Source organism: Esox lucius, chromosome 1 (assembly GCF_011004845.1).
Source record: "Esox lucius isolate fEsoLuc1 chromosome 1, fEsoLuc1.pri, whole genome shotgun sequence".
NCBI lineage: Eukaryota > Metazoa > Chordata > Actinopteri > Esociformes > Esocidae > Esox > Esox lucius.
This window is the reverse complement of record NC_047569.1, coordinates 3,851,472-3,877,837: the sequence shown is the minus strand read 5'-3', so window position 1 is coordinate 3,877,837 and position 26,366 is coordinate 3,851,472. Positions and strand designations below refer to the sequence as shown.

The following is a 26,366-nucleotide window of genomic DNA, read 5'->3' as shown; positions in this document are numbered from 1 at the left end:
CAATGTGTTATATGGACTCATTAGCGATGCTCATTCTGAAACAGCATATAATGAGTGACATAGAAAGAGTCCTCTTTCCATCTCTATAGATGTAGCAAATGTTCACCTAAATCGAAGAAGAAAAATATATGTCGATATACACAATTATAATTTTAATTAAATGCTTTTCGATTTTTTTTAACTAGAATAAATTTAATGTATCGAATGAAGACCGGTAAATCTGTGGTACATACGACTATCCTTCCTGTGTGGGAGTGGTCTAGTTTATGTGTACGTAGACAAGTTCGAGCAATTCGGCCACACATCTCTGAACCGCGATCCATCTCTGGAATTTAGCCTACTGTCTGCATTTGACATCTGAAAGTAGGTAATTTTCAATAGACAAAAACCAAAACAAGCTTAAATCATGGTGGCAAAACAGAGAATACGCATGGCCAACGAGAAACACAGCAAAAACATCACGCTAAGAGGCAATGTGGCCAAATCCACGGTAAGTTTTGGCGTACAATCAATGCTCAGTAGTATTAGCTTTAAAAAGCGACGTCTCTATCTTGCATAGAAATAACAGACTCTGTATCTAGGTGCTTGCTAAATGGATTCAAAATATTAAAGAATGTTTAGAATAACATTGTGTGAATGGGAATTTTGTTCTAATCCATTTCTGCAGAGAAATCCAGGTGATGACAAGGTGGCAGTGGGACCGTGGCTGTTAGCTTTATTCATCTTTGTCGTCTGCGGATCAGGTGAATTTTCTAATCACGTTGTTTCCCCGTACAGCTATGTAGCACAGGTTGGTACAATAATTATGATAGAATAAACGTCTTTGAAGTAAGTGATGTCCGACGTAGTTTAGAGCAAACACCCACCCGTGTTCCCAAAGCCCCAAAAGCCAGGGTCAGGTGACGTTACTGTCTCACCCAAACCTTGAGCTTTGACCCCTTTGGTTGTTGACATAGTTTTTAAATGACTTATACTAGGTACAATTGTTACTTGCTGTCTGAATGTCGTTTTATTTATATCATCTGGACCTTATGACTATATGGAAGCGATGTGGTAATACATTTTCAAGGTCCTATCCAACATTCTCCTTTGGCTTGTTGTGTTTGCTGTACAGTGAGCAATAAAATTTACATAAAAGCTATGTAGCAGACACTTATCCAGAGGGACTTACAGTTAGAGCGTTCTCTTTGCAAGTACAGTGTTACTCAATAGTAATTCTCAGCTAAGTCAGTCAAGCAGGAGTGTTAGCTCACAAGGCAAGGGTGTTGGCTGTGGGATTAAAATCGTGATATCATTATTTAAAATACTGATACCATAGACAACAGGCTACTGCTGTCTAGAGAACCCAATTTTTTCCAAATTAATTATATGCTAATCTAAGCCCCCTGTGCTCTTTTATAGAAGCATCAGGTAGCCTTTGTATTTAAATGCACAACAAACAAAATGTGTTGTATCTCACTCATGCATATCGGAATTTCCTTTCTAGAAGTGCAATACAGGAATCAACCTAACATTTAGTAGTATCATAACCCACAATCGAGGTGTTAGTTTTTCCATTTGAATTTAGGGCCCTATTTAAGGGATGATTTCATTGCAATGTCTCATCAGGTTGATGCTTAATCAACTTTCATATTTTATTTCAGCAATCTTCCAGATCATTCAGAGCATTCGAATGGGAATGTAATATCAGGACTCCTAACACCATTGCCTGTATCCAGCATTCCTCTACACATCAAGTGGTTTCATGGTCCTTCACAAGACCAAAGATGATCAACTACCTACCATCAGTCCATTCCTTCTTCCAATTATTATTTTCCCCTCTTTGGCAGCACCAAACTGAGTTGGGAGTTTCACTTACACATATCTTGAAGGCAGATAAATGTAATTGGTTACCTTGATGGAGAAGGCAGAGCTTAAAAGCTTAGGTCCCAAGTTAGTCAATTGAAATTTACATTTTAAACAGTTAAGTAATCTCAGAGCATTCAGCCTGTTCAAAATGCAAGTTCTGCCATCTCCATTGAGTTAACCAATCACATTATTTTCATGCCTGGGACAGATCTGCCTTCAAGACATGTTTTATGTAAAACACCCACATGCATGTCATGCCAAACAGGGTAAGCACATACTTGTCATCTTTGCCTTGTGCCTTACATAAATCGATCAAATGCAAATATAGACTGGTGTCACGTCTACATTGAGAAAGAAAGCCATGCACTGTTCCATCATAATACATTCCAAAACTGCTGAGTTACAGACAATTGCATAACCACAGAGCTGTGCTGTATGGATGATCTTTTACATTTTTGGTGCTGTGTCTTTGATCAACTCTTAAGTACTCATTTGAATCCTTTGCATTGTAAAATAATTAATTGAAAGTTTTTGCAAGTTATGTTGGTTCAGGGAACTACATATGTGTTGGTTTGAAGTGCCAAAATGAAATGGTGTGAATGTTTGACATCCACCGGAGTTATAAATTGTCCTTTAAGTATAAATTCCAGAATACAAAAGCATGGTGACTTCATTCTAGAAATGAACTTTTCATTTGTCTTGGTTGCGCGAAGCCAATATCTGTTGTATTATACACTTTTATTATAATTAATACTATGTGATGCCTTTTCTGATTCTATTGTCATTTTCTTTAGTAAGCAAAAGTAAATGAAGGTCTTTTGAATCAGAAGATTTAAAAGGAACGAAATGTCTGGCTGGGCTACAACTATATGTAGCTTACATGATTCCATCTATGTTTCCCTAAACAAATCTCTAAAACAAATTAAAAAAATTAAAAATGTGTATCATTTGTATTGTTTAAAAAGTGACAAAAAGGAGTTTATTGTTATAGTCGCTGTGCACAAGCCTTATGCTTAATACATTTTTTTGAAGAGGCTCTATTGTATTAAAACTAAGCTAGAAAATAAAATGTTAGAAAAAATGTATGTTTGGTACACTGGAGTGTTTATGCCTACCACTAGATAGAACCCGTGCAGGGTAAACTGGTTAATTGAGTTACGTCATTTCCTACGGTAATATTTGTATTTCTTTAACAACATAACGATATGTTGATCAAACCGTCGTTGTGGACAACCGATTTAACTGATAGCTAATTTACCAGAAATAACTAACAATTACATTTCAAACTTTAATGAGGACGTTGGGGGAACATTAACGAGTCCGGAAGAGAAGTAGCTACCTATGTTGAATGAGGCCAGCTGCAGGTTAGTACGTTAGGCTAAGTGCTAGTAACGTTAACAGTTGTTGGAGCCGGACAGCAAAGTATGACCAAACTTAACAAGAATGTGTAGCTGATACCATTACTACTAAACGTAAGGTTACGGTATCAATATCTAGTTAGCTAGCCAAGTGCTCTGTCATCATTCCTGACTGTCTTAACCATAGACATAATAAAGAGTAGACGCCGCATCGACCGCTACTGCCTACTGGCGCTGACGAGCCGTGGGACCGCCATCTTGGACAGGTCCGCCACTCCACTCAATGTAATTGTTTTGGCAGGTGAAACGAGCTGTCAGCGCATTTAATTAATCATACCTCAGTGAATACCTTACTGATTTTCACGCGGGTTTTTTTTGCTGCAAAGGTCATATATGTAGCTATGATACAGGACACATGGTTCAGCTTATTTTAATATTCATAGTTTTATATTCAACTGTGAACATAAACCCCAAAAAGGGAGAAAAACAGGAACATTTCCAGTTTGACTATCATTCTGATTGAAACACATAATGTGTAAATAGTGGCAGTAAAGTCAGACATATATATTTCTCTCTCTCATTTCACAGCCCCCATCCCAACATACACACATGGGTCCCAGTCTAAAATAGCAGGATTAAATGAAAAGTGACCGTTTTTATTTAAACTGCACATTTACTTTGTTGAAACTCCCTTGAAAAGTCTTAATTAATGTAGCAATTTTCAAAACACAGTTCCGAGTGCTTTTCAGAACCCAGAGGGAAAGAGATCAGGGCTAAGAAAATCACAAACACAAGGACATAATAAACCTCATTATACACAAGCACACGCTCTAAAACCCCTGAAAGAGGACAGTTCTTCCTCGTGCTCCCTTTCTGCAGTTCAAGAGAGGTGAGTTTGGTAATGTGGTGCAGCCTTATTTTGAGAAACACAGACACAACCAATGACAACAAGTCAGAATGATGGTTGTCGATGCCAAACTGAGTCTCCTCAATGTGTTCCCTAAGCAGTAAAACATCCTCCGTTCCAATCTCCTCCCGGACGATGTCTGTGACTGTCGACACCTTAGGAGCTGGCATTGGTGAAGCTTGGCAGATCACCCTCTCTGCAGCACTCAGCACCTTATTAAAATAATAATAATACATTATATTTATATAGTGCTTTACACAGGTGAGACACCACACCGAACCATCAGGCGGCAGAAGATGGCCTGGAAGTGCCGATGGATTGTTATTCCACCCTCCTTATATGGAAAACAGGCACACAATACATACATTACTCACAAGACAAAGATATTCATTAGGTATATTTTCAAAATTGTAATTAAAAGAACACCAACCCTACCTGACGCTCTGATTGAATTAAATAGGAGCTCCAAGTGATCTTGGCTGAACCTGTAGGTGAGCACATACCGCTGAACTAAATAATAAGCTTGTTTGAAAACCATTCTACTATCAGATGTTCTGTTGCCTTTATTTTAAGTGGGGTGGGTATGAGACATGAGAGGTAACTTACTTTTGTTAGGGTGAATTACACGTTAATAATACACAGTGTTGGGCAAGTTACTTGGAAATTGCAGTGAGTTAAGCTATTAGTTACTCTGTCATGAATAAAGCTTCACTACACAAAAGCTACCACCCAGTCAAATGTAGCAAGCTAAGTAACACAAACACAGCAGTAGGCTAGTTCATTACATAGGAAGCTACTTTAGGTTGTGCTAATTTAACATGACAAGAAAAGTAGCTTGTGTGGCCAAGCTACTTGATAAATAAAGGAGTTACTATTACTGAAAAGTTACTTGATTCTGGAAATAGTGAAGCTACCACCAAAATACTAAGTTACTAGCTAAGCTAGTACAGCCCAACAATGATAATACCGTCTTTTATTTATATAAATATATAATTAGCTGGCCAATGTTATACCAGTAATATTTGCTTTATTTCTACAATAGCATTCTTGAGTCAGTTGTAATCTAAGTCAGTGTTATAGAATATGACTTATCAAGTCTCAGTTCGCTGGGTGAACACCGGCTGGTGCAGTAAACATAGCCTAGCTAGCTGGAAACGATTTCAGTACAGTAATATCAAAGATCCTTGCTCCTTCTCAACTCTCTGGTAATATTCTAGTCACAAACCCCCCTTCTAGGTTCAAACCCCCCTTAATGAAGAACAACATTATGAGTACCGTGACGTCGCCCGGTATGGCGCAGCCGGGGCCCCACCCTGGAGCCAGGCCCGGGGTTGGGGCTCGTATGCGAGCGCCTGGTGGCCGGGCCTTCCCCCATGGGGCCCGGCCGGGCTCAGCCCGAACGGGCGACGTGGGGCCGCCCTCCCGTGGGCTCACCACCCACAGGAGGGACCATAAGGGGCCGGTGCGAAGAGGATCGGGCGGCAGTCGAAGGCAGGGGCCTAGACAACCCGATCTCTGGACACGGAAACTAGCTCTAGGGACGTGGAATGTCACCTCGCTGGCGGGGAAGGAGCCTGAGTTAGTGCGTGAGGTTGAGAGGTTCCGATTAGAGGTAGTCGGGATCACCTCTACGCACAGCTTGGGCTCTGGAACCACACTCCTTGAGAGAGGATGGACTCTTCACCACTCTGGAGTTGCCCATGGTGAGAGGCGGCGGGCTGGTGTGGGTTTGCTTATAGCTCACTGTTGTTTGTGCCTACGGGCCGAACGGCAGTGCAGAGTACCCGACCTTCTTGGAGTCTCTGGGAGGGGTGCTGGAAAGTGCTCCGACTGGGGACTCTATTGTTCTACTGGGGGACTTCAACGCCCACGTGGGCAACGACAGTGACACCTGGAGGGGCGTGATTGGGAGGAACGGCCCCCCTGATCTGAACCCGAGTGGTGTTCAGTTATTGGACTTCTGTGCTAGTCACAGTTTGTCCATAACGAACACCATGTTCAAGCATAAGGGTGTCCATCAGTGCACGTGGCACCAGGACACCCTAGGCCGCAGGTCGATGTTCGACTTTGTTGTCGTCTCATCTGACCTGCGGTCGTATGTCTTGGACACTCGGGTGAAGAGAGGGGCGGAGCTGTCAACTGATCACCACCTGGTGGTGAGTTGGATCCGATGGCGGGGGAAGAAGCTGGACAGACTCGGCAGGCCCAAGCGTACTGTAAGGGTCTGCTGGGAACGTCTGGCCGAGTCTCCTGTCAGAGAGATCTTCAACTCCCACCTCCGGCAGAGCTTCGACTGGATCCCGAGGGAGGCTGGAGATATTGAGTCCGAGTGGACGATGTTCTCCACCGCCATTGTCGAAGCGGCCGCTCGGAGCTGTGGCCGTAAGGTCTCCGGTGCCTGTCGAGGCGGCAATCCCCGAACCCGGTGGTGGACACTGGAAGTAAGGGATGCCGTCAAGCTGAAGAAGGAGTCCTATCAGGCCTGGTTGGCTTGTGGGACTCCTGACGCAGCTGACGGGTACCGACAGGCCAAGCGGGCTGCAGCCCGGGTGGTTGTGGAGGCAAAAACTCGGGCCTGGGAGGAGTTCGGTGAGGCCATGGAGAAGGACTATCGGCTGGCCTCGAAGAGATTCTGGCAAACCATCCGGCGCCTCAGGAGAGGGAAACAGTGCCCTACCAACGCTGTTTACAGTAGAGGTGGGCAGCTGTTGACCTCAACTGAGGATGTCGTCGGGCGGTGGAAGGAATACTTCGAGGATCTCCTCAATCCCGCTGTCACTTCTTCCATTGAGGAAGCAGAGGATGAGGGCTCAGAGGTGGACTCGTCCATCACCCGGGCTGAAGTCACTGAGGTGGTCAAGAAACTCCTCGGTGGCAAGGCACCGGGGGTGGATGAGATCCGCCCTGAGTACCTCAAGTCTCTGGATGTTGTGGGGCTGTCTTGGTTGACACGCCTGTGCAACATCGCGTGGCGGTCGGGGACAGTGCCTCTGGGATGGCAGACCGGGGTGGTGGTCCCTCTTTTTAAGAAGGGGGACCGGAGGGTGTGTTCCAACTATAGGGGGATCACACTTCTCAGCCTCCCCGGGAAAGTCTATGCCAGGGTACTGGAGAGGAGAATACGGCCGATAGTAGAACCTCGGATTCAGGAGGAACAGTGTGGTTTTCGTCCGGGCCGTGGAACACTGGACCAGCTCTATACCCTCTACGGGTTGTTGGAGGGTTCATGGGAGTTTGCCCAACCAATCCACATGTGTTTTGTGGATTTGGAGAAGGCATTCGACTGTGTCCCTCGCGGCATCTTGTGGAGGGTGCTTGGGGAATATGGGGTCCTGGGTCCTTTGCTAAGGGCTGTCAGGTCCCTGTACAACCGAAGCAGGAGCTTGGTCCGCATTGCCGGCAGTAAGTCAGACTTGTTCCCAGTGCATGTTGGACTCCGGCAGGGCTGCCCTTTGTCACTGGTTCTGTTCGTAATTTTTATGGACAGAATTTCTAGGCGCAGCCAGGGGCCGGAGGGTGTCAGGTTTGGGGACCACACAATTTCGTCTCTGCTTTTTGCAGATGATGTTGTCGTGTTGGCCCCTTCTAACCAGGACCTTCAGCATGCGCTGGGACGGTTTGCAGCCGAGTGTGAAGCGGTGGGGATGAAAATCAGTACCTCCAAATCCGAGGCCATGGTCCTCAGTCGGAAAAGGGTGGCTTGCCCGCTTCAGGTTGGTGGAGAGTGCCTGCCTCAAGTGGAGGAGTTTAAGTATCTAGGGGTCTTGTTCACGAGTGAGGGAAGGATGGAACGGGAGATTGACAGACGGATCGGTGCAGCTTCTGCAGTAATGCAGTCGATGTATCGGTCTGTCGTGGTGAAGAAAGAGCTGAGCCGCAAGGCGAAGCTCTCGATTTACCAGTCAATCTACGTTCCTACTCTCACCTATGGTCATGAGCTTTGGGTCATGACCGAAAGGACAAGATCCCGGATACAGGCGGCCGAAATGAGCTTTCTCCGCAGGGTGGCCGGGCGATCCCTTAGAGATAGGGTGAGAAGCTCGGTCACCCGGGAGGAGCTCAGAGTAGAGCCCCTGCTCCTCCACATCGAGAGGGGTCAGCTGAGGTGGCTTGGGCATCTTTTTCGGATGCCTCCGGAACGCCTTCCTGGGAAGGTGTTCCGGTCCCGTCCCACCGGGAGGAGACCCCGGGGAAGACCTAGGACTCGCTGGAGGGACTATGTCTCCCGGCTGGCCTGGGAACGCCTCGGTGTCCCCCCGGAAGAGCTAGAGGAAGTGTCTGGGGAGAGGGAAGTCTGGGCATCCCTGCTTAGACTGCTGCCCCCGCGACCCGGCCCCGGATAAGCGGAAGAAGATGGTATGGTATGGTATACAAAATACAACCAATAATACGGTAATGTTAAATCTTACTTGTGAAAATTAATCCCCCGAGCCCTGCTTTCGATGGTCCGCCGATATGAGCAGGAGTATGCTCCACAGTGCTCTGGCATCGTTGCTTCTGCTGCTACGCAAATAGGAGTATGACCGGTCAAAGATGGCGGACGTATTTCTCGCGCCCCAGCAGCCAATGCGGCGTCTACTCTTTATTATGTCTATGGTCTTAACACTCCTAAGCTGAGGATCTGTCGGTGCTAAGTGCTACCATCTAGTGTGTGTGTGTAGTGGCAGTTTCTAAAGATAGCTAACAGTGTTTTCTCTGGACATAGTGCTTGGCATTTTGTCCTAATAGTTTGATTTTGGTCTCATCCGACCAGAGAATCTCTTTCCTCATTCTCTCAGATTCCTTCAGACGGCATGTCAGATGCCTTTTACTCAGGAATCTACCCACTCAACCATGAAGCTTGTGTGCTGCAGAGATGGTTGTCCGACTTGCAGGTTCTCCCATTTCTGCAGAGAAAGTCTGAAGCTTTGTTAGTGAGCGTTGGGTTCTTGCTTTCCAAAGAAATTCTTGCCCGGTTACTTAGTTTACCTAGACAGCCAGCTCTAGGAAGATTCTTGGTGGTTTAAAACTTTTTCCATTTTACAATGAAGGAATCCACTGTCCCCCTTCCCCAAATTAATGACTTGAAATAAATATTTCTGGGAGTGTATATTATTGGGAGTGTGCCTTGGACTTCATGGCTTTGTTTTTGCTCTAACATGTGCTGTCAAGTGTGGAGCCTTCCCTTTGCCTGCCCTTTATTACCAAGACTTCCCTGCCGGCCTCCCACCCCCGGCACAGACACGATCAGCGAGGACAATGAGAATGACAAATAGAAGCCATCCTCTCTCGAAGAACAGGATGGTGAAAGTCGTAGTGTTGGGGGAATTCCATTTTGTTTCTGTCAATTTAAATTTGAATTGAGTTGATTGTTCACATGCCATTATTTTGGGCTACCATGTTTTCCCCCTTCTGTACCCCTCACAAGTTGTTACTGCCAGTCGTTCAGTGCCAGTTTTTTAAAGGCTTTGATACAAGAGTGTTGGATTATGTAAATTTGTTTTTAAAAGGTGTATTTATGTCAAATTAATGTTCTGTTGTTTTTTTTTTTACACAAGATGTAGTGCCTAAACTCTTTTGTAAGTGAAAGCATATCTGTGAGGCTGTTCACCCTAGTAGTAGTTGTAGGAAAGAAATGAGATCCCATTGTAAGGTTTATCCACTGCACCGGAGCGCACTGAGTCACTTCCATGTCACTTCCATGTTGCTTAGTCCAAAACTAGCCAGCACCTCATACTAACTGTCTGCCTCTTTATCTCATAACAAAAGCTGGTTTCAAATGCAGGGGAAGGCTAGACAAAGGATGGCAGTGGAATGCCATCACTCCTCTCCCTCCTTACGGTGGTCCCAGGAGAAACAAAACACTTTGTTATCGCTGAAGGACATTTTTAGCCCCCCCCCTTTTAGAAAATGAGACACAACTTAGGTAGAAAGAAAGCCTTGTGGAGATTTCCTCAAGTGGTCATCTAAATAGTTAACCATTAGGTGGATAGTTTATCCTTTTTTTTTATTTAATATGTGCCTAGTGCGTAATGTTGGAAGAAATCATCTGTGTTCATTGATCTTGCATAGTTGTAATTTCCATCTGTCTAGAAAAATGTTCTTGGAAATTTTTGTGAACAGATTCTGAAATATTTTGGGGGAAAATAAGAGCTTCATTGTGGCACGCCTCCCAGAGAGGACTTTGCTAAAATTAATGTTTACGTTAATCTAAGCCTAGCCATAGCCTGTCATTATTAAGATAATGGTGTGCGAAAACTGGTTTTGTTATGTAACACTCAAAACAGTGATGATTTTGTGTATATTTTCTGCTGCTTGAATAATATTCAGTGGATGAGAAACATTTAGATAAATGCAATAGCATTAACTTCTGGGAACTATCATGTGTGTGCTTCCATTCATGGTGTTTATGTCTCTGGCTCTTGACAACAAGAAACCAGGCAAGCCTAGTTCAGCCGGCCCGCAATAGAAAGTGTTGCCATCTCAAGATTCAGACCCGGGTCGCCCACGTGAAAGGCTGTGTCATTAACCACTACACCACGGAGCTGTACTTTTGTCGGCTGACAGAATAGCCTCTTGTCTCTATCCTGAACAAATCCTCTTTTGCCACTGGCCGTTTTAATAGTTAATTGGCCATTAGTGAATGAAATATATACAGTTAAACTGGCTAACGTTTCTTAGTAAGTTTTCTTCCACCACAAATAGAGGTTATGTATTGCGTTTGCCACTGCCTGTTTAACCAGTAATAAGCTTTACCTGTATCTACTAACTTACTGGAATAGTCATAAGAATTGAGTAATTGCTAGCGAGTCTGATTTTTCATTTCATGGCATAGGAACTTATTTTTTTCTTTCATGGCAAAACAACGTACTTATTTCTTTCATTCGTGAATGACCTTTATACAATAACTTTCAATAAAGGCGACGATAACTAAAGTTTTCATCAAGTGAAAAGACGAGAGAATTGTGGAATCTACCAAAAATAATTAATAATAGATTTGAATGTAGGTCTCCATATGAGAGACATCATTGTTAACCACTACACCAGGGCATTAAAGTTTCAGCAGTCGCTAGACTCCATTGAGGATTGTGTTAAATAGACTTACTGGTATCTACTAACGTCCTAGTAAAAATCATAATCATTTAGTAATTTCTAGCGAGACTGAAGATGAACTATTCCATGCCAGAAACAGTGGCAATATAACTGTACAGTTTCAGTTAAGGCTTAAGATATCGTAACTACGTTGTTAAGCCAGCAAATGTGTTTGTCAATCCTGACCCAAAACGCATGCATGGATGCGTACTTCGAAAATCCACCAAAAACAGTCGCAATATAACCGTAAACTTTTATTTCAGGCTTACCATAAAGTACAAACAAAAGGTTTTAGCCAGCGAAGTTTTCGTCTATACGGAATAATTCATAATGCGTACTACGCATTGCCTGCGAGGCGATACGAACTCAGGACCTATAGTTCACAAGTCTTCTATAACCCCTACGCTGTTTAACAAGTCAGTCAATCAGTCAGTCAGTTGCTCGCTTGCTGTTCTTAGCCGGCTCCACTTACGTGGTCTGGCAAAAATATATGCAGTCCAGTAGACCGGGGTGTCCAAACAGTTCCACGGAGGGCCAAGTGTCTGCAGGTTTTTGTTTTTCCTTTAAATTGGTTCCCAGTTCACAACTAAAAAACCAGGTTTAAAACTAACCAGTTAGTAACCTAATTAGTCAATCAAATACAAGGAGAGAGTGAAAACCTGCAGACACTCGGCCCTCCGTGGAACCGGTTTGACTCCTCTGCAGTAGACTTGAGGGCACAGCAGCCTCATTTTAAATGTGTAGTTAAAGTTTCTATGTCGTTTTGTCTTGTACATCTTATCATTTGTGAAGAAATGTTTGTCCTGTCCCAAGTTATGAACTGAACTGACAACCTTTTGAGTAGCATCAGTTGTACCAGAACAAAAAAGAAAATATATTTTAAGTGAAACACTTTAATACACAATGGTCTCTTTTTTTGTAATGTGTTGTAGCATATTCATGAAGTAGTGTTGGTGAACAAATAGGAGAGAAACATTCAGTGGAATATAAATTTTTTTACAATATCAAACAGGTAAACATACAAAAACATAATATTGACAATAGGACATATACAGTGCCTAGTTTATGTACTGTACATATTTGGATTGCAATTTTGTGTTGCTTTGGGGTTAATTTAACATTTTGGCAGTTAAACCATTTTTTATATTTAAGTCAGATGAAGTTATGGATAACATTATGTGTCTGTGTGCAATTTAAAAGTAATTTAAAAGTTTTTTTTCTGGAGCCATTGTTAACTGCTGTTAGCACAATGACTAACTAAGAGCAGCTACTGTGATTTGGCCAATGATATGTAAATTCTGTAGTTAAACTTTTGTGTTCTCCCAGACGTGGGTGTATTTTGTTAGCTCACGGCAGCTCTGTGAAAAAGGTTCAACAAGTTTTTGACTTTGACATATTTTTGCACAGGAAGATGTCCTGCTGTGTTTGATGATGTCACATTGCTGAGGTCACCATTAATGTCACTGGTCAAATCTGTATTTTACTCTGGCGGGCAGCAAGGACACCTGGTTCAGCTGTCTATCATCTATTGTACCTCATGATTTCCTTTACCAGTTCTCCTTTATGCCTCACTCCATTCATCTCAGGTGTTGGAGGGTGGTTCAGGCTTCAAGCGGATGGCCCAGGAGTTTGCCGAGACCACAGTGCCGCTACGATGCATGCGGCAGGTGTAAGTGCCCTCGTTGAACTCGTTGGCGACAATGCGGAGGTCACGGTCCTTCATGATGATGTAGCCTGGGATAGACGTCAGGAGCTGCTCTCCGTCCTTATACCAACTGGAGCCCAGGTCAAAGGTTAATGCCAGTGAACCGCATAGGTAGACAGGAGTCAGACATTTGAATGTCACGTAAATACATCTTACAATCATTGCCGAAACATTGATAGTAAAATGAGTGGGGGTGAACTAGCTGCATGTTGTTTAAATCCAGTTTTAGTGGCAACACAAAATCTGCTACAACTAGGAGAATATCTGACCATTAATTATGATATATAGCAGCCTGAGATGATCCACTTGTCTATGCCTATGGATCACCTGCAATTTGTACCTCTGTGAGTATAAATCCAACCCGATGCTAGCCAATACGTATTGCCCTTCAGGAATCTCAGCCTCTAGTCTGCGTTGGTACAGTCATGGTTCTAGTATGCGTTGGTACAGCACAGTTCTAGTCTGCATTGGTACAGTCATGGCTCTAGTCTTGTGATGGCAATTTCTAAAATCCAAGTAATTCTATGAAAATGGTAGGTAAGACAGGAGAAATCACAACAGTCTGCATTGGTACAGTCGTGGCTCTAGTCTGCATTGGTACAGTCATGGCTCTAGTCTGCGTTGGTACAGTCATGGCTCTATTCTGCATTGGTACAGTCATGGCTCTAGTATGCGTTGGTACAGTCATGGTTCTAGTCTGCATTGGTACAGTCATGGCTCTATTCTGCATTGGTACAGTCATGGCTCTAGTATGCGTTGGTACAGTCATGGTTCTAGTCTGCATTGGTACAGTCATGGCTCTAGTCTGCATTGGTACAGTCATGGTTCTAGTCTGCGGTGGAACAGTCATGGTTCTAGTCTGCGTTGGTACAGTCATGGTTCTAGTCTGCGGTGGTAGAGTCATGGCTCTAGTCTGCGTTGGTACAGTCATGGTTCTAGTCTGCATTGGTACAGTCATGGTTCTAGTCTGCATTGGTACAGTCATGGTTCTAGTCTGCATTGGTACAGTCATGGCTCTAGTCTGCGGTGGTACAGTCATGGCTCTAGTCTGCATTGGTACAGTAATGGCTCTAGTCTGCGTTGGTTCAGTCATGGTTCTAGTCTGCGTTGGTACAGTCATGGCTCTATTCTGCATTGGTACAGTCATGGCTCTAGTATGCGTTGGTACAGTCATGGTTCTAGTCTGCATTGGTACAGTCGTGGCTCTAGTCTGCATTGGTACAGTCGTGGCTCTAGTCTGAATTGGTACAGTCATGGTTCTAGTCTGCGTTGGTACAGTCATGGTTCTAGTCTGTGTTGGTACAGTCATGGTTCTAGTCTGTGTTGGTACAGTCATGGTTCTAGTCTGCGTTGGTACAGCACAGTTCTAGTCTGCATTGGTACAGTCATGGCTCTAGTCTTGTGATGGCAATTTCTAAAATCCAAGTAATTCTATGAAAATGGTAGGTAAGACAGGAGAAATCACAACAGTCTGCATTGGTACAGTCGTGGCTCTAGTCTGCATTGGTACAGTCATGGTTCTAGTCTGCGTTGGTACAGTCATGGCTCTAGTCTGTGTTGGTACAGTCATGGTTCTAGTCTGCGGTGGTACAGTAATGGCTCACGTCTGCGGTGGTACAGTAATGGCTCTAGTCTGTGTTGGTTCAGTCATGGTTCTAGTCTGCGTTGGTACAGTCATGGTTCTAGTCTGCGGTGGTACAGTAATGGCTCACGTCTGCGGTGGTACAGTAATAGCTCTAGTCTGCGTTGGTTCAGTCATGGTTCTAGTCTGCGTTGGTACAGTCATGGTTCTAGTCTGCGGTGGTACAGTCATGGTTCTAGTCTGCATTGGTACAGTCATGGCTCTAGTCTGCGTTGGTACAGTCATGGTTCTAGTCTGTGTTGGTACAGTCATGGTTCTAGTCTGCAGTGGTACAGTCATGGTTCTAGTCTGCATTGGTACAGTCATGGCTCTAGTCTGCGTTGGTACAGTCATGGTTCTAGTCTGTGTTGGTACAGTCATAGTTCTAGTCTGCGTTGGTACAGTCATGGTTCTAGTCTGCATTGGTACAGTCATGGTTCTAGTCTGTGTTAGTACAGTCATGGTTCTTGTCTGCGGTGGTACAGTAATGGCTCTAGTCTGCAGTGGTAGTCATGGCTCTAGTCTGCGTTGGTACAGTCATGGTTCTAGTCTGTGTTGGTACAGTCATGGTTCTAGTCTGTGTTGGTACAGTCATGGTTCTAGTCTGTGTTGGTACAGTCATGGTTCTAGTCTGCGTTGGTACAGTCATGGTTCTAGTCTGCGGTGGTACAGTCATGACTCTAATCTGCGGTGGTACAGTCATGGTTCTAGTCTGCGGTGGTACAGTAATGGCTCTAGTCTGCGGTGGTACAGTAATGGCTCTAGTCTGCGGTGGTTAGCGATATGCTACGAAAGATCACCTTAGAACGCTACACCACCTGGGAGGACTAGCTCTTTCTTGTATCCATTTCTCTGTCCTGTCCAATTAACACATGAAATATATTGCTTTAATTATGGTCTATGTACTACAGTATTTGGAGTACGTTTAAATAGTCGCCCACCTAACTTTGGGAGGTGATCTAGTACTTTTCGTCCCACAGCGGAATCCCACAACCTTTCCACGAGGAACCATCTTGACCTTGACGTTGGCAGGCGGTGGAGTTGGCGTGTTAACAGTCTCCAGAGGCTCTACAGGAAGTGATTGACATACCAGTATAGTCAAAATATTTCCCTTTACAAGACAGGCCTAATGTTTTCCTACAGCTTGTTCTCAATGCCTCTTTCCTTAATTCCTCCCATCCCTTTTCCTCGCTTTCTCAAAATATTGGAAGTTACTTCCTGTAGAGCCTCTGGAAGAAGACTTTGGAATTAATTATCTTTTATAACTTCTTTGTGAAAGAGGTGAGTATACAGGATATGAGGATTTGCGTAAAAATTAATTGAAACAGGGTGATCATAAAACAGATGCCACAGAGGTGATATCAGGATAGTACACAGGACAGAGTTAGCCAAGGTAAAGCCTAACTCTTGGCAACATAGCACAGGTTTTGAGCATATTATTTATCCATTCAGCAAATAATGTCATCTAAAGAGCCTTACAAATCCAAGCAGGTCCATAACCACACATCTGATTTGGAGAGATAACCAACGACAATTTATAGTACAACCAAACATATAACAGATAGAAAGTTAAATCTTTTCAAAAATGTTACATCTAAACCTACACTAAACGACATTTAAATGAGTAAGACCTGACAAATGTTCTATATTAAGACAGTCCTAAATGCATACAACTACTAAGCTGCATGTAGATATACAGAGACTGTCAGTTTAAATAACATATACCATTTCACTTGGTTGTCTTACCATGGCAGAGGTCACAGCGACGGGCACAGTGTTTTTTCATGAAGCTTTTCCTCCTATCGCAAAAGCCGAGCCTAGCCCATGGATCACACACACGCTTCTTGTCGGTACATCCTGGAATATATGACATATATACAGTTGTGCTCATAAGTTTGCATATCCTGTCCGAAATTATGGCATTGATTTAAAAAATATGACTGATTAAGCAAAAACTGTCTGTTATTTAAGGATCGTGATCATATGAAACCATTATCACATACAGTGGATATACGTCTACACAACCCTGTTAAAATGACAGGTTTTTGTGATGTAAAAGAATGAGACAAAGATAAATCATGTCAGAACTTTTTCCACTTTTAATGTGACCTATAATGTGAACAATTCAATCTTTGAAGGGGAAAAATTAAAAATAAAAACCTTACAACAACCCAGTTGCATAAGTGTGCACACAGTCTTATTACTGGGGATGTGGCTGTGTTCAGAATTAACCAATCACATTCAAACTCATGTTAAATAGAAGTCATTACACACCTGCCATCACTTGATGTGACTCTGATTAATCACAAATAAAGTTCAGCTGTTCTATTTTCCAGACATTTTCTTAGTTGCATCTCAGAGCAAAAGCCATGGTCCACAGAGAGCTTCCAAAGCATCAGAGGGCATTGTTGAAAGATATCAGTCAGGAGAATGGTACAAAATAATTTTCAAAGCATGAGATGCCATGGAACACAGTCAAGACAGTAATCATCAAGTGGAGAAAATATGGCACAACAGAGACATTACCAAGAACTGGACGTCCCTCCAAAATTTATGAAAAGACGAGAAGATAGGGTGGCTTAGTCAGGGTGGAGAGAATTATGAACAGTTCCAAATACCAGGCAATTTTGGCACAAAACCTTCAGGCGTCCGTTAGAAAACTGAAGATGAAGAGGACGTTCACCTTTCAGCATGACAACGACCCAAAGCACACATCCAAATCCAAAAGGTCAAGTTTCTAGAGTGGCCATCACAGTCTCCTGACCTTAATATCATTGAGCCACTCTGGGGAGATCTCAAATGTGCAGTTCATGCAAGACGACCAAAGACTATACATGACCTGGAGGCATTTTGCCAAGACGATTGGGCAGCTATACTGCCTGAAAGAATTCGGGGGCCTCTCATGCCTGCTCATGTTTTCTTTACAAATGGTACATATATTACCAATTCTTAGAGGGTATGCAAACTTGAGCACAACTGTACATTTAATTGTATTGTTATATTGTTGTAATTGTGTAAAGTGGAGCTGGAATGTTTTTTAGCTGGAATAGATAACATGTTAATATGAAGTCCATATCAATGTTTGAAGTTACACAATTATACATTGTAAACAAACCGGTATAACATCATTTTCTTGTGTTTCTTGGCCCAAGCAAGCCTCTTATTATTCAAACATAATGGCCTGATTCACGCAGTCTCCTGTGAACACTTGATGTTAACTTGGGCTGTCACGATTCATCAAGTAATTAGATTATGAAAAATACTTGATTAGAATTTACTGCGTCAAGGCTTAAATAATTAAAATAGTTTGGCAAAGGTTGAGGACGGCATGGCCTAGGCAAAAAAGGCATATGTCCAAAGTCCAAAAGAACATTTTCACATTTCACTTAAAAAGTAAATATAACCTAGTTTTATGTCGCTACTACAAGACAGAACTTGTGTTTCACAACAGAACTTCATCCATGCGGCAACATTTGAAGTGCAAGCATTCATTCATTTATCAAAGAATCAGACCTACCGAGTTTAGGTTTCCATTTATCTGCAATAGCAATTGCAGATAAACGTAGCTGCAGGCTGCAATCTGAGGTGAAGTTAACTGACGATTTGTGAGACAGGTAACTCTAATGAACTTATCTGATGCAGTAGCAGTAACTCTGGGTCTTGTTTTTTGTCCTAATGAGAGTCAGTTTCATCATACCATTTTTGTTACTGCACTTGAAATACTTTAAAAGTTCTTTACATTTTCCAGATGGACTGACCTCCATGTCTCAAAGTAATAATGGACTGTTGTTTCTCTTTGCTTATTTGAGCTGTTCTTGACACAAAAACTTTTAAAAAGGAAACCATGTAAATTGAAATGCATTCCAGGTGACTACCTCTTGAAGCTGGTTGAATGCAAAGAGTGTGCAAAGATGTCATTAAGGCTAAATTGAAAAACGATATGGATTTTAATCTGTTTAACCCTTTTTTGGTTACTACATGATTTCATGTGTTATTCCAAAGTTTTGATGTCTTCTCTTGGGAACATGAGGTGTTTCCAAACTTTTGACTGATAGAGTAACTGATATTGAGTTGATTGCTTCTTGGAGCAGTTTCTTGGTCAAAGTATTATTTTACTTTGAATGTATTAACAAATTATGCATACATAATCATCAGTTTGCTTTGAATCAATAATTTAGCTGGGTAAAGAGAACTGGTTCATTTGATTATTGGATACATAGAGTGTGCTTTCTTTTGTCAAATTTATCTGGAGAATGTAACTTAAATGTGTTACTGTGAGGAAGGTTGTCACTAGTAAGGGAAGAGACATCTACAAATCTTTTCACCAAGAAAACTGTCTTTAGACAAACATGCTGAGACAAAACCTTAGTTTTGGCCTAGTGTATATCATTACGATACATACACTCACCTAAAGGATTATTAGGAACACCTGTTCAATTTCTCATTAATGCAATTATCTAATCAACCAATCACATGGCAGTTGCTTCAATGCATTTAGGGGTGTGGTCCTGGTCAAAACAATCTCCTGAACTCCAAACTGAATGTCAGAATGGGAAAGAAAGGTGATTTTAGCAATTTTGAGCGTAGCATGGTTGTTGGTGCCAGATGGGCCGGTCTGAGGATTTCACAATATGCTCAGTTACTGGGATTTTCACGCACAACCATTTCTAGGGTTTACAAAGAATGGTGTGAAAAGGTAAAAACATCCAGTATGCGGCAGTCTTGTGGGCGAAAATGCCTTGTTGATGCTAGAGGTCAGAGGGCCGAATGGGCCGACTGATTCAAGTTGATAGAAGAGCAACTTTGACTGAAATAACCACTCGTTTCAACCGAGGTATGCAGCAAAGCATTTGTGAAGCCACAACAGGCACAACCTTGAGGCGGATGGGCTACAACAGCAGAAGACCCCACCGGGTACCACTCATCTCCACTACAAATAGGAAGAAGAGGCTACAATTTGCACAAGCTCCCCAAAATTGGACAGTTGAAGACTGGAAGAATGTTGCCTGGTCTGATGAGTCTCGATTTCTGTTGAGACATTCTGATGGTAGAGTCAGAATTTGGCGTAAACAGAATGAAAACATGGATCCATCATGCCTTGTTACCACTGTGCAGGCTGGTGGTGGTGGTGTAATTGTGTGGGGGATGTATTCTTGGCACACTTTAGGACCTTTAGTGCCAATTGGGCATCGTTTAAATGCCACAGCCTACCTGAGCATTGTTTCTGACCATGTCCATCCCTTTATGACCACCATGTACCCATCCTCTGATGGCTACTTCCAGCAGGATAATGCACCATGTCACAAAGCTCGAATCATTTCAAATTGGTTTCTTGAACATGACAATGAGTTCACTGAAATGGCCCCCACAGTCACCAGATCTCAACCCAATAGAGCATCTTTGGGATGTGGTGGAACGGGAGCTTCGTGCCCTGGATATGCATCCCACAAATCTCCATCAACTGCAAGATGCTATCCTATCAAAATGGGCCAACATTTCTAAAGAATGCTTTCAGCACCTTGTTGAATCAATGCCACGTAGAATTAAGGCAGTTCTGAAGGCGAAATGGGGTCAAACACAGTATTAGTATGGTGTTCCTAATAATCCTTTAGCTGAGTATACATATACACACACATATACTCAGCAAAAAAAGAAACACCCTCTGACTTTCAACTGTTTTTACTTTCAGTAAACTTAATGTGTGTAAATATTTGTATGAACACTAAAAGAGTCAACACCATAAGACATAAACTAAAAATGTTTCACAGACATGTGACTAACAGAAATGTGTCCCTGAATGAAGGGAGGCTCAAAATCAAAAGTATGCGGCATTGTTGCTTGTGATGTCTGGTAAGGACCTGCCTTACAACAGGCCTACAAGTCCTCAGTCCAGCCTCTCTCAGCCTATTGCGGACAGTCTGAGCACTGATGGAGGGATTGTGTGTTCCTGGTGTGACTCGGGCAGTTGTTCTGGCCATCCTGTACCTGTTACGCAGGTGTGATATTCGGATGTAGCGATCCTGTGCAGGTGTTGTTACAACTGGTCTTCCACTGCGAGGATGATCAGCTGTCCTTCCTGTCTCCCTGTAGCGCTCACAGTGCGGACATGGCAATTTATTGCCCTGGCCACATCAGCAGTCCTCATGCCTCCCTGCAGCATGCCTAATGCACGTTCACGCAGATGAGCAGGGACCCTGGGCATCTTTCTTTGGGTGTTTTTCACAGTCGGTAGACAAGTCTCTTTAGGGTCCTGCGTTTTTGGAACTGTGACCTTAAATGCCTACTCTCTGTAAGCTGTTAAGGTCTTAACGACCATTCCACAGGTGCATGTTAATTAATTGATTATGGTTAATTGAACATGCATGGAAAACATTGTTTAAACCCTTTACAATGAAGATATGTAAAGTTATTTGGATTTTTACAACATTATGGTTGAAATACACAGTCCTGAAAAAGGGACGTTTCTTTTTTTGCTGAGTATATCTACACACACACACACACACACACGTGTATATATTTGTGTGTGTGTACACACACACACACACACACATCTACACACACACACAGTGGGAAGAACAAGTATTTGATACACCGCCGATTTTGCAGGTTTTCCCACTTACAAAGCATGTAGAAGTCTGTAATATTTATCATAGGTACTCTTCAACTATGAGTGACGGAATCCAGAAAATTACACTGTATGATTTTTAAGTAATTAATTAGCATTTTATTGCATGACATAAGTATTTGATACATGAGAAAAGCAGAACTTAATATTTGGTACACAAATCTTTGTTTGCAATTACAGAGATCATACGCTTCCTGTAGTTCTTGACCAGGTTTGCACACACTGCAGCAGGGATGTTGGCCCACTCCTCCATACAGACCTTCTCCAGATCCTTCAGGTTTCGGGGCTGTCGCTGGGCAATACAGACTTTCAGCTCACTCCAAAGATTTTCTATTGGGTTCAGATCTGAGACTGGCTAGGCCACTCCAGGACCTTGAGATGCTTCTTACGGAGCCACTCCTTAGTTGTCCTGGCTGTGTGCTTTGGGTTGTTGTCATGCTGGAAAACGCAGCCACGACCCATCTTCAATGCTCTAACTGAGGGAAGGAGGTTGTTGGTCAAGATCTCGTGATACATGGCCCCATCCATCCTCCCCTCAATACGGTGCAGTCATCCTGTGCCCTTTGTACTCATCCTTCTTCTTCCTCCAAACACGGTGAGTGGAGTTTAGACCAAAAAGCTCTATTTTTGTCTCATCGGACCACATGACCTTCTCCCATTCCTCCTCTGGATCATCCAGATGGTCATTGGCAAACTTCAGATGGGCCTGGACATGCGCTGGCTTGAGCAGGGGGACCTTGTGTGCGCTGCAGGATTTTAATCCATGACGGCGTAGTGTGTTACTAATGGTTTTCTTTGAGACTGTGGTCCCAGCTCTCTTCAGGTCATTGACCAGGTCCTGCCATGTAGTTCTGGGCTGATCCCTCACCTTCCTCATGATCATTGATGCCCCACGAGGTGAGATCTTGCATGGAGATCTTGCATGTTTTAGATTCCGTCTCTCACAGTTGAAGTGTACCTATGATAAAATATACAGACCTCTACATGCTTTGTAAGTAGGAAACCCTGCAAAATCGGCAGTGATTCAAATACTTGTTCTCCCCACTATGTTTATATTATATATTTGTATTTATTTATTTATTATTTAAATAAAAAATGAATACATGACTAATGTGCTCTTTTACCGTAAAGGCGCTGGATTCCCCATATGTCGTCCTGGGCAATGTTCCTCTGGCCGGTGTAGGTAGCGTTTGGATGCATCAGGGCCTTGGGGTCACGGGAATGCCACAGCCCCAAGGCGTGACCAATCTCATGAGCTGCCACCTGGACCAGATCATTCAACCACACACCTGGGGAAGGGAACAGACACAATTAATGATATAGTTTGTCTGGCTATCAGAGTCGGTGCAAAGTACCCATGTAGCTCACAATGTCAAGTCCACCTAGTTACGAATAAACTGGTTTGGAAATCGAGAAATAATTAAAGTCACTTGTCTCTGTGACAATCAGGTTTTTTCAAGGTCAAGATGAAATCAGACTGAAACATTTAAAGATGGTTCCTTCTTAAGAGAAAGGGAGAGAATTCGAAAATAAACAGAGAGAAAGTAGAGTCTGCACCTTGTTTCCAGCTGAAGCGGGACTTCCCTAGGATCCAGAACTCATGATTGTCAAAGTGAATCTCCCCACGCGGGGGCAGGAAGGCATGGGCCAATTCACCGTTCAGCCCGTCAAAACAAGGATGCAATGGAGACCACCAGCAGTCTGTGTGATTCCATGTGTAGAAGCCTGAAAACATGTGCCAACCCACATGTTAATATCCATGTCAGGACCCAATTCAATTCTCCCAATCAAAAATCATATTTTCCTTTTTAATCTTGATCCCTAACCTTAAACCTTACCCTAATTGTAAACCTAAGACAAGATGTAACTGTATACCTAACCCTAAACTGGCAACATTCCCACATTGTCCAATTTTGCTTGTTTACTATCCTCTTAAGGATTTCTGGTAGCCACCTGGATAGTAAAACCTATACAGAGAAACACAATGCAACGATCTCAACTGGTATTCTGGTTAGCTCTATGTTCTCAGTCTCACCTATAATGATGTCAGCACTCTTGTTGGGGTTTGTGATTTCGGCAAAGGAGAGTGGGGACACGTCGCTCCACTTGGTGAATGCAATGCTGATGGCCTTGCGGGTGTCGTCTTTGTTCAACGTGTGGGGGAACTTCACAATCCTGTTGGACATAAATGGCCATGGAGACCGAAAAAGACATTAAGAAACCACTGCAACTTTTTGTTTCCTTTTCAAAAAAGTTGAAATGGAAAGTCTTAAGTGAGGAACAGAAGGGTTAAAATTAAGAGACCACTGCAAATTGAACGCTTCAGGTCCTCACTCAAAACTATCCTTTTCAACTTTTTTGGAAAGGAAAGAAAAAGGTGCAGTGGTCTTTTCATTTTTTCTGGAGCTGTATGTGAATAGAAAGACAGATAGGAAAGTTCAATGAAGCTCTAAATCTCAAAATGACATTTAAAGTAGATCTCTCCATTACATCCATTTCCTAATGTCTGTTTCACCATTAATCTCTATCGTTCACTCTCTGAATCCCAGGTCAACCTTTAATCCCAACACTACATCTGAGAAGACTGGATAGGTGTCAACTTCAATCTGAATGACTGTTGGGTTAAGTGGAATTTTTTCCATATTCTTTAAACTTATATCCAATCAGATATCAAAAGAATCCCAAGGGGGGATTGGGGGGATAGGGCTCGAAATTGGGATATGGGTCTCACTTGTAGGTGATGTTGAAGTGCTCCCACTTGTTGCCCAGTGGGTTGATGGCATAGCGCTTTAAGCGGCTCAGTGCTCCAGTCACAGAATGACCCTTCACAGAGCTCTGGGTCTCCAGAGAAAGTGTATTCGGTTTCTAAACGATATACAGAGAGAGAGATGAAGTAGAGAAAGTATGTGTATGTGAGAGAGTGAATGTGAGAGAACAACAGGTATCAAACCACTGCACAGTCAGCATGTTTCACAAAGAATTGTAAACAGAAAGGAATAAGTGAAAATCAAGTAATTATATAGTTCAGGCTTTCTTTCAAAGTGGAGCATGTCTGGCCATTACTGATACGGAAAAAAGAAAACATTCACGTGGCACAAGTGCAAAAGGCACGCGAAATCACCACTTAATCCTAGACAGATGTGTCGGAACCCTCCTCTGCTCTCACCCGTTGACAGTCCCTCTCTGTATTGAAATATCTGTCACCCACATGTGAGAAGAAACATATCAGCCACTACCTTCAATAACCAACTACTTCCTTCGCCTTTTCTTTCTGGACATTTAGTAACGTTTCAATAAGCTGAAAAATATATCTAGCGAAATGGCAATTTCGCAAAAATACATACATCAATCAAATCAGAAAAGTTTTATAATCTACTGTGGTCCATTTGAATAAAAAAAACTTCCACGTTTTTAAGTGGCTTGCACCTTAACGCACAATATCATACCACTTACCGTTTTTGTTCTCAAAGTCGGTATGCCGCCGACCAAATCCAATACCAGCATCAGCACTAGAAGAATAAGTATTAAAATAACTCCGCGCGCTTCGAAAATAGGCACGAAGCATTTCGACGACCTCCGTAACTTCTGCTTCCTGATCGCCATCGGAACCTGCAGTTATTTTTTAAATTTGTTTACAATTCAGGTGTCAGTAAATGGAATCACACAGTCAATGATGAGAGCACATTATTCTACTTAATGTAGGAACTGTACGCTACATTGGCATAAATTATATTGATCATCTCAGATAAGTTACTTTATATTCAGGTGTTTTTGCAGAAAGCGTGAGTATTCTTCCTTTGAACTCGAACGTGGTCACGAACTTGAAACCAAATTCTTAAAGCACTGCAGATAATTTTGCATTTGGGTATGGATCTCCAAAATCCTCTACCCCACTAAATTCTATAATTCTCTGTAGTCTATCCCACGCTATTTCCAATATATATATATAATTGTAAACTCCAAATTTTCCAGCAAATCCTTAAATGCATCGAATTGTATGTTCATTGGAAAACTTTGGTACTTCCATGGAGCGACCAAAAGGATCAGGTATCGGACATCCACGTTCCCGCACGTCAGTCGAATGGTAGGGCAGATGGAGAGCACCGCCCAGATCAAAAACAACAATTGTTTTTCAGCCTCCATTCTCTCCCATGCGCTCCAAATGCATCTACGTCGTAACCTAATCACCTTCTATGTAAATAGAGGTCTTAAAACTATTTTGTTTTGCTCACATACACTTAATTATTAGCATCTCGGTACGATGTAATTGGTTTGTGTTGAGGCGTTAAACCGAATTCATGAATACACAAATAAGTCATAAAGTCTTCTGAATTGTTTCAAATAAACTAGTTTTAAACCTAAGCCGAAAACTGCTGAAAAACGAAGTGTTTAATCTGTTGGCGCATTGGCTATGGAGCGCAGTTCCAGCTGTCCGCGCAGGGCAGGTAGGGGCACCACGTCAATGGGCTATTGTCGGAGATAACATCCTCCCAGATGTTCTCCAACATCTGTTCAAACAGTTTCCAATAGTCCACTTCCAGGCAATTACCAGCTTAAAAGTCTAAGAGGATGTGAAACCCCAAATGTCATACCGCGCATACTAGCTCACAGCGAGTGTCACACATCTAGTGCTTTGATACATAAACCGTCTTTAGATTACACCTCACTGCACCAGTTTTTTCTCTCCAGCCTACATCACTTCTTTCACCTTCAGATAATGCCCACGCTGGCAACTCTAAATTAAATTATGTGTGTGTAGTTCGCTCTCATTAAAAATCCACTGTGTAGAATGGGGTGAATTTTTTGAGCAATGAAACCTTTTGGCATTACCCAAGTGGTGCACAGTTGTTCCCCTAACCCCAACACTTAAGCTGACCTTAGGAAGGCCTTGAAATTGCCCGTGGTTCTAACAAAAAGACCCCTGTGATAAGGGACATGGTAAGAAATGTTTGCATGAAATTTACAGATCCGGCCCAACAAAGATGGATTTATTGTCAAGTCATTCCTCTGATGAATTAGGATCAATTAATCACTTAACAGGCTTACATTTCAGTCACTAAGAATCATCGTTGAACAACATTTTTGCTATTGAAGTACTAGTATGATTACATTAAGTTTTACATTTGTTTTAATTGTATGAACTCACACTTGCAGTGGGACTGAAACAAGTTAACAGAAAATTGTCTGCTTTGACTCGAAACAAAACTAACAGCAGCTTTCTTTTTGAAATG

At 42.7% G+C, this 26,366-nt stretch overlaps 2 protein-coding genes across 2 annotated transcripts; one reads left to right on the top strand and one right to left on the bottom strand.

Annotated features, from left to right (window-relative positions):
* The first annotated feature begins 256 nt into the window (after nucleotides 1-256).
* LOC105029768 (stress-associated endoplasmic reticulum protein 1) lies at nucleotides 257-2,790 on the top strand. Its single transcript, XM_010903281.5, has 3 exons — nucleotides 257-490; nucleotides 668-743; nucleotides 1,644-2,790. The coding sequence occupies exons 1-3, from the start codon at nucleotides 407-409 to the stop codon at nucleotides 1,682-1,684; spliced, it is 201 nt and encodes a 66-aa protein (XP_010901583.1). The 5' UTR covers nucleotides 257-406; the 3' UTR covers nucleotides 1,685-2,790.
* Nucleotides 2,791-12,613: 9,823 nt separating this feature from the next.
* On the bottom strand, nucleotides 12,614-25,547 carry mmp23bb (matrix metallopeptidase 23bb). The gene is made up of 9 exons (XM_010903282.3): nucleotides 24,890-25,547; nucleotides 24,589-24,744; nucleotides 23,867-24,000; nucleotides 23,171-23,310; nucleotides 22,693-22,860; nucleotides 22,260-22,424; nucleotides 16,257-16,367; nucleotides 15,452-15,578; nucleotides 12,614-12,959 (listed from the first exon to the last, which is right to left on the bottom strand). The coding sequence occupies exons 2-9, from the start codon at nucleotides 24,736-24,738 to the stop codon at nucleotides 12,767-12,769; spliced, it is 1,188 nt and encodes a 395-aa protein (XP_010901584.2). The 5' UTR covers nucleotides 24,739-24,744; nucleotides 24,890-25,547; the 3' UTR covers nucleotides 12,614-12,766.
* Nucleotides 25,548-26,366: the final 819 nt, after the last annotated feature.

Coding starts and splice junctions, on each gene's coding strand:
- mmp23bb (XM_010903282.3), bottom strand. CDS start 24,738: ATGGCGATCAGGAAGCAGAAGTTACGGAGGTCGTCGAAATGCTTCGTG. Junction 22,861..23,170: donor GAGTGCTGACATCATTATAG/GTGAGACTGAGA, acceptor ACATGTTTTCAG/GCTTCTACACATGGAATCAC. Junction 22,425..22,692: donor CCGCTTCAGCTGGAAACAAG/GTGCAGACTCTA, acceptor TCCCTTCCCCAG/GTGTGTGGTTGAATGATCTG.
- LOC105029768 (XM_010903281.5), top strand. CDS start 407: ATGGTGGCAAAACAGAGAATACGCATGGCCAACGAGAAACACAGCAAA. Junction 491..667: donor GCAATGTGGCCAAATCCACG/GTAAGTTTTGGC, acceptor CCATTTCTGCAG/AGAAATCCAGGTGATGACAA. Junction 744..1,643: donor CTTTGTCGTCTGCGGATCAG/GTGAATTTTCTA, acceptor ATTTTATTTCAG/CAATCTTCCAGATCATTCAG.